The sequence below is a fragment of the Anticarsia gemmatalis genome, chromosome 27 (assembly GCF_050436995.1).
Source record: "Anticarsia gemmatalis isolate Benzon Research Colony breed Stoneville strain chromosome 27, ilAntGemm2 primary, whole genome shotgun sequence".
Lineage (NCBI taxonomy): Eukaryota > Metazoa > Arthropoda > Insecta > Lepidoptera > Erebidae > Anticarsia > Anticarsia gemmatalis.
In genome coordinates, this window is record NC_134771.1 from 215,482 (window position 1) to 224,333 (window position 8,852).

General features: G+C 34.7%; 1 protein-coding gene across 1 annotated transcript in view; it reads right to left on the reverse strand.

The window, feature by feature from the left end:
• Positions 1 to 8,371, reverse strand: part of fra (neogenin protein frazzled) — a 139,651-nt gene extending 131,280 nt beyond the window's left edge. Inside the window, exon 1 of the mRNA XM_076132061.1 lies at positions 8,110 to 8,371. Within this exon, the coding sequence (XP_075988176.1) occupies positions 8,110 to 8,194 (85 nt within the window). The 5' untranslated portion in view covers positions 8,195 to 8,371. The remainder of the gene's footprint in view (positions 1 to 8,109) is intronic.
• Between the last annotated feature and the right edge of the window lie 481 nt (positions 8,372 to 8,852).

The following is an 8,852-nucleotide window of genomic DNA, read 5'->3' on the forward strand; positions in this document are numbered from 1 at the left end:
CAAAATGATATTTGTTCATGTTTCATGAGTTTTGTACACCTCTGCTGACATTATTATTACAAACATACAAACATACATACATAATAATATAATCACATTACAATAACACCATCAGAATCAATCTATTCTAACAGTCTATTAGCATTATAAGCTATCATCTTGAGAGCGCACTCAGCGAAGCTCTCCAATCTGAGTCTTATTCAATTAGTTTAATGGTAATTGTAATAACAAGTAACAGTTGGAACAAATGAACTCGTATTTAATTAGAATTTGAGTTTATTATGACAATTAGTTTTAAGTAGAATCCGTCCGTAATTTTGTTGGTATAGAAAGAACTAGCTGACTCGCGCAACTTCACTTGCGTCACATAAGAGAGAATGGGTCATATTTTCCCCGTTTTTGTAACATTTTTCACTGGTACTCTGCTCTTATTGGTCGTAGCGTGATGATATATAGCCTATAGCCTTCCTCGATAAATGGACTATCTAACACTGAAAGATTTTTTCTGATCGGACCAGTAGTTCCTGAGATTAGCGCGTTCAAACAAACAAACAAACAAACAAACTCTTCAGCTTTATAATATTAGTATAGATATCATGTCTTTTATAGTCTAAGATGTAGACAGATGTTTTTAAAATACACCCGCGTTGCGCGGTCTCGGTTTTATTTGCAGGTCGGGAATGGTATATTATCGTACCCGGTATACGGCAATAGACTCACCCCTATTACATATGACTAACATTGTTAAGGAGAAACGGAGGTGTATCTTGTACACCTCTGCCTACACCAACAGAAATAAAAAGCGTGACTTTATAAACAGAAAATACAAATAAAAAAGCATATAAATATATCTTTTTAAAAATAAAAATTTAAAATAATAGTAAAAAGAGAATTACAATTTATTTCTTAAAATTAGATTTAATTTGCGATTCAAAATTTAGTTAGCATAAGACCTGAAAGTCTAGCTCGAATTTGACCTTTCAGAATACGTTTGTACAAAACGTCTGCGGCTTTGTGGCTCTGTTTAAAGTAAATATCTTTGATAATGAGATTTTATATTGTTTGACTTTATATAAAAGACTTTTGAAATTATAAAGCTGTAAAGATTATTTGACTGACTTGATAAATTCAGATATTAAAGTTTCTCTACAGATATTAAAGTTTCTGAATAAGTATTAGATAGCTTATCAACAGCCGAACGGATTGATCTCCAGGTTAAGCTACGCTAGCTGAGGTTGGTCAGTGGATGGGTCACCATATTATACATACCGAGTTCCTACGTGTGGCTTTCTCAAAAATCTTTGTTAGTGATCGTTACAAGTAGTTAGAAGCTTGAAAGTCTGACAACCAGTCTTACCGAGGGGTATCGTGTTATAACCCAGGTTGTGGATGTCCATGACAGTCGCTCCATGTGATATTTATTTATTTATACATTTATAAGCTGTAAAACTTGGCTACAATCTCGGACAGTCCCGCATACACGGTCTGTAAAATACCTATAGGTACTAACAATAAAATAAAAATCGCCTAAACATCCCATAAAAATTGTCAATCGATATTGACGTGACAAAGAGCTCTTGACAGCAAATTGCGCGGGAAACATTTGACATTTATGCACTCCCACGTCTATCCTCTATGGTACAACAATTATTTTTAAACCCCTATTCGTATGCGGTGAAGTGCGCTCTGCCAATAATTTTCCATTGATATTTATATTTAAGTATAAATATGTTGTAATAAATATTTGTACGGGTGTTGAATTCGAATAATGGGGTTTAGGGATGTCGCTTTTGTGTTGACACAAAACATTGTTTGTTCATTAAACCAATGGTAATATTTTGCAATATTTGTAGTTACAGCTATGTACTTGAAATTCAATAGATTATGTGATAAGTATATACATAGGTACAAATTTAGGATTATAATTTTCTCGATGACCTAGCCAACATCTATCCAGGGCTAATTCGATGCTCTCAAATATAATAATTTAAAAGTAACTTAAGGTCGTTCAAAGTACCTAGGTATTTCAGAATTTTGTACTCAGGTCGGCTTTTAGTCTAACTTGATTAGACTGAATTCTAGGAACTGCTTTTAGAACTTTAACGTTATAACTTTGACATTTTCTTTCAACAATATAATGTAATAGAATTGAAGAAATTTTAATCGTTATAATATCTTACTAATAAAACTAGGTAATATTATAAATAAAAAAGTCTAAACGTAAGAATATTTGTTGCTCAATCACGACAAAACTACTGAACAGATATTAATGAAATTTGGTACCCATATAGTTTATAACCTGGATTAACACATAGGAGATACTTTGTATACCGGGAAATCTCTACACGGACGAAATCACGGTCAAAAGATATTCAGTAAATAAATTCATAATATTTTATTCGCCTCACAGGTTAGCGTACAATGTTAAAGGCATTACACTGTAAATGACAGCCCTAATTAAAACACATCGCTTTTAGGATAACATTACCCATTTGGAGAGCATTCGCTTTTAAATTAACGATTATTATAATACATTTATTTGAAACGGAAGCTTTTATTGATCAAAGGTTTTGGCTTATCTAATGAAGTATACACCTTCATGAATCATCCCATACATTATGGAAGCCTTTATCACTACATAGTATAAAACAAAGTCGCCCATTTTGTCTGTAGTCCCTTCGTATGCATAAAACTTTAAAACTACGCAACGGATTTTGATGCGGTTTTCACTAATAGAAAGAGTATTTTCTCCGACAGGTTTTTATATATAATTGAAATACATTGAAACTATATTAGCTGAGTTATAGCGATTTATGTCCAAGAAGTCAGAAAAAAAATCTAATTGAAGATTGCATTTGTGCGTGCGCCGCTTATACCGTTGGATACAAGTAAGAACAATGTATAGCAAAAACATTGGTCTTTATTAGTTCTACAAAAAAGTCCGCGATGACATATATCCAGCTTTTTTATTTAAGTCACAAAAACTACTTTTCTGTATTAAAAAAACATTTAATTCGTTGGGTGATGTTTAACTGGTGATATAACCAATAATACATATATCCTTATCAAAATAAGTAAGTTCATCATCACGAGCATTTAATTTAGATTATTTTTGCAGTTTACAGTGTGTTATTTAGACATATAGTTTAGGAGATATCACGATATTAGTATTGCGGCACGGTACGGGCTGGCCGCGGCGGCGGGGGCAGGCAAATATTTTTTCCAAAAACTGATAGGGGGGGCGATCAAAGAAGAGTCACAGAAACCAAAAAACATTTTAATATTTTAAACGCGGTTAAGGGAAAGAGAAGTTATTGTGAATTGAAAATTAGTATCCAATATGTGTTGGTGCGTTGACTGTATTTGTCGAAGTAGCGGGATACACGCAAACGAAGTTGCGCGGGTCAGCTAGTCTTATATATAAAATTCTCGCGTCACAATTTTCGTTGCCATACTCCTCCGAAACGGCTTGACCGATTCTCATGAAATTTTGTGAGCATATTGAGTAGGTCTGAGAATCGGCCAACATCTATTTTTTATACCCCTAAATAACACTTTTTTTTTTATTTATTTGGCAAGACAACGTTTGCCGGGTCAGCTAGTAAAAAAAAATTAATAAAGTACTGACTGACCCACGCGGTTCTATATGTTTTCAATTTTATCCCTACTTCAACAGTTGGTTAGTTTTAAGGCATAGGTCGTAGATTCGATTAACACACGGAACAATTATTTGTATATATATTTGCTTAGCCTTTGTTCCAAACTATGTCGGAGTCGGCTTCCAGTCTCACCGGATGCAGCTGGATACCAGTGTTTTACATGGAGCGACTGCCTATCTGACCTCCACAACCCAGTTACTTGGGTATTAACACGATACCCTTCGGTAAGACTGGTTGTCAGACTTTCAAGCTTTTGACTACTGTTAACGACTGTCAAAGATCTTCGAAAATGACAGCCGGGACCCACAATTTAACGTGCCTTCCGAAACACGGAGGAACTCGATATGTATAAGATGGTCACCCATCCACGGAACAACCTCGGCAAGCGTAGCTTAACCTCAGAGATCGATCCGTGCGGCTGTTGTAAACTAAGCCACGAGCTACTCAACTTATTTGTAACTTATTTGTGCGATCCACAAATAGTTGTTTCGGGTCTGGTTGTACTTTAAGTCCGTTGTTTGTATTTTTGTTAAAGTCCCCGCGACACAAGAGCAAATCATTTAAAAAGGTTGTCTTTTTAAAAATTAAATAAATCTTATTATTAGCAGGATATATGGATGTATCTGCTCCTCCCACTGAAGGCAAGTCTTGAAGTCTTGTTAGCGATGTTAAAGTAGTGCCAAGTTAATTGATTAAACATTTATCTTGTTCTATTTGTCCTTGCGTCCCTTTGATTAGAGCCAAGTAATTACAGCGGTCCGCAAACATCTTGACTACCGGCCTCTCTTGTTCACGAAAACGAATATTTAATGGAATTACTTGTTTGTTACTACCATTTGATGCTTTGCGAAGTTTTGCTCGAATGGTAGGAATGCTTATAAGATGCCTGCTGTAGAAAATAAAAATTAAAACGAACAAGCCGTGAGTTTCTTGCCGTTTCTTCTCACGAGCGACAGCTTTTCCGAAACGGTGGTACCTAGAGCAAAAATACTATGACGATTTCAAGTACTTGTTAAAAGTTTATGAAATAAAGCATATTTGACTTTGTTTTTGCATAGTCTAGGGTTTAAAATCTAGGTAACACATCGATTACTATTTAAAGCTATATTCTTCAAGGTTTAACGAAAACATCATAGAAAGCGAATTTCAGTAAGACTTGATATTAAACTGTTATTGAGGGACTCACTAACTAATAACCAGAGCGCAGTGTATATACTCAATGCCCTATAAGCGTATAGTGCTCCTTGAAAAAACGCAAGCCCAACAGCAATAGGTTAAAATTTTTTGATCATTATGATCATATGATAGATAGATTGGCATAAAAAAATAAATAAATAAATAAAAAACATTTCGGTTGTTTACGAAATTTGGTATCACTTTGAGAGTCGGTCTAGGTCTTAATAACCATAGACAAGTAACAAGTATCAATGACAGTACATGCACAGATAATACAAACACTAGGTTTACTAACTAGTTGTGTTCACTTTCTAAATTCTTGAGATCTTGTATTGTTCAGTTATTTACGTAGGTTTACGCGCTCATTTCATCGATTATTCGCTATGTACTAAAGGGTTTACAAATTCAACTAGAAGCTCGAGATTTGGTGTGCGAGAAAAGATTTCTTGGGGTGTATGTATCCTATATATGTTAATCCAGGTTTTTTTCTTAACCCTTTACTGTCGCACTGCTGGGCAAAAGTCTCCTTCCAAACGAGGGAGGGGTTAGACCTTGAGTCCACCATGCTCGCCAAGTGCGAGTTGGGGACTCATACTATACGTAAATATAGTAATATATTGCTATATTTTTATATCACATCGGCGATGCCTTAAAAAAGTTCAAGTGCTTAGTACTCATAACCGGCTGTCCTGTAAGACAAGATGTATGTATGTGAGTGAGGCAAAGGAAGTTTGTAAGGACCGTGCCAGGCAGGTGGTATTATTTGGTCTCTGTCTACACCTATGTGAAAAAGGTGATATTATGTATGTATGTAGGTATGTACCTATTACTATATTTTATCCGAATACGTTTGGTAGTTGTTGTGTAAAAGAGGAATAAACGTTCAACTATCAGCACACAGGTCATAAGTTATCTGTATGCCAAATTTTATCTAATTCTGACAAGTAGTTTTTGCGCCGAATTGTACTAAACATGCATACCTACGTCTTCACAAACTTACGCACTTAAAATATATCTAAGTAAAAAGAAACCACGTTGTGGACAACGTGGACTTGACCAAAAAAATTCTAAATAGGTTTTCGTATGTTTATCAACACGAATTTAAATTCATACAAAAATATCGAATCGTAGAATTAAAAGCGATCGATCGATCCTATGCTTATTTCAATGTACGTATGAGGCGCCCATAGCCAGTTGCGCTCACCGGTCGGTAAACGATCTGTGGGTTAAGCAACCATTCGCGCGGTCATTCCATAGATGGGTGACCGCATAATGGTATTTGAACTGGGCGTCTCCGTGCTTCGGAGGGCACGTAAAAAGTCGGTCCCGGTTGTTGTCTACTAAGATAACAGTCGTTAAGCCACGTCAAAGGCCTCTCGGGCGGCTTGAACAACTTTGACACTAGGTTGACCACTAACCACACGACAAACAAACAAACAATGTACGTTGAAGATTTCGTAGTACCCACATAAAATTTAAGATCTTCCAATTGCAAATAATTTAATTTTATGTAAAAAATACTTGTAAAAATATAGATATAGTGCTGCCTTCGAACTGCGAGATTGGACAGAATTATAGATTTAAAATTTTGTATTCGATTCCTAGTTTAGGTAATACTTATGTACCTACTTTAAATAAACTGTAGGTACTTAGATACCTACTTATATTATGTAAGTACTTAGTATAGTGACGCTACATTCATTGTGTTAGTGACATTTATTGTATTTGGGATTGTTTAAATAAAGATCAATTATTATTAAAAATCTAATGATTATTTAAATGAACCTTTTCTTAATCGTCAATAATTAAACATTACTTATCTTTAATTTCACCTCACAGAACGCCTAGATGACATTAGAATAATTTTGAGAAAGTTTTATGACCAACTAATAATACGTTAAATACCGACTATCTTAAGTTTTTTTTTATTTTCTCATCGTCTATGAAATAATTTAGTAAGTGTTATACCATTTTCGAAAGCTCATTAAATGCGCTAAATTTTGAAGGTACATGCCGAAAAAGCGTAGTACAATTATTTTTCAGGACAGACTGTCAAAGTTGAGTGATGAAATTATTTTCACGGCATAATTCGCCATAAAAGGGATATTTTCTGATATTCCAATGAAGTTGTGTGCAAATAATGAATTGAATTTTGTGGGAGCGTTACTTAAGAATACTACACATAAAAAAAGAACTAGAAAAGAAGTCATTTGTTGCCACAGTAGACTTAACTCATCAGAGGGTGGCAATTTTACAAAAATGGTTGTCATTTTTAAACTACACAAGATATATTTTTTTAAATTATTTTTTGAGAGCCAACACAACTCGGCCTAGCCCAGGTTTTCGTTTTGACGTTGAGTTTTGGGACACGTTGTATATGTTTGAGTCTGAGTCTGTTAGAATTAATAGATTTAGCCAAACCTAAAAAAGATCGCCTTGAAAGAGCTTTCATTGCGAAGTTTCGAACGAAAGTTAAGCTTTTTGTTTAAAGAGTTACAGTGTTCTAATGTGTTCTAATAGGAAAATCTCTATAAAATTTACGTACTTATAGGTACAAAATATTATTTCAATATTGTATAGATAATATTTCGTTGTGTTGTTCGTTTGTTTGTACAGAATACACTCACTGTCTGAATCAACACTATTTCTGGCGAGAATTCTATTTTAATGCCCACAAAATGCACACAATAGTGAGCCTATATCATTAATTACGTCCATCCAAACAAGTTAACAACTTTCAAGCCGTTATGAGCGACTTTTTGGACACGATCCAGATCCATACTAAACCCCAGTAGTAACCCGAATACTCGTAAAAATTTACTATGTGTTTTTAAACAAATTAAACTACCTAATTAAACCAAAGCACTCAATAATGGTTTATTTATGTGTATCGTTAAAATTCGAGGGCGTAACGCCGACGACGGAACCCTAAAAACAATAAATAAATATAAACTACAACAAACAATATGTCACATTGACAGTCATTAGCGCGCTTTCCAATTAAAAAACTAAACAAGAAAAAAATAAATAAACAGGTCTAACCCTCCACTGCCAATGCAGTTGGTCCACATGAACAATGTACCCATAATTACCTATAGCTTCAAGAGAAATCGACTCAAGTTTATAAAGCGACGCGACTCGAAATATTACATTCAAGTATTTAAATTCCATGCATCTAGATGCAATTTACTGCATAATTATAAATATCCTGTTATTATCGACAGTTTCAAGACCAGCGATCGATAGTAAATGGTAATATTTATAAGGGGCTTACCTTGAGCGTATGTAAACAAATGGAGACAGGCGAACAAGAATATCCAGTTCCCAACACCGAAACGACACATCCCTGTCCGGCACATGTTGCAAATCACTATAACAACACTACACAAAATGTTTTAATTCATGCGAATCACATTTTCACATAAAATTCACGAATATTTTGTGTTATATTTCACACAGCGTTAGACCGATGTTACTTCGGACAATCCGCCATTTTCGAGCGAGCACTGCTGCGTTCGGAAACTACTCAATAATGAAAGGGCAATGCCCGGGTGTGTGTCGCGTGAAGCTGCAGCATTCACGGGTTAAGCGCATTGAAGATAGGCGCGGTAGTAGAGCGGAGCTTTACGATACCGCGTTTCGTTGTCATGTCGATATTTACAGGAATATCACTTGTTACTTTCTAATATTTGATTGTTTTTAAGCAAAACAGATGAAAACTAGCTCAATCAAATAACATTTTGCCTTGTCTTATAAACTTACCGTAAAATAACCACTAGTTGCTAGCAAATAAGTGCTATAGGCGAGTAGATATACCTAAAAATTAAGAAAAAAAATACGTTATGTGTCTTTTAATCATTTCTCATGCATAATTATCTCAAAGAATACGAATAATCGTCAATATATATTATAGATCAAGTAATACAAAACGAAGAGCAGAAATAAAACGCTTGTTGTATTCCCGGTAAAGGATCGTTTTATAAATATATTTTCCGTTTCATGCGTTTGTAATGCGTG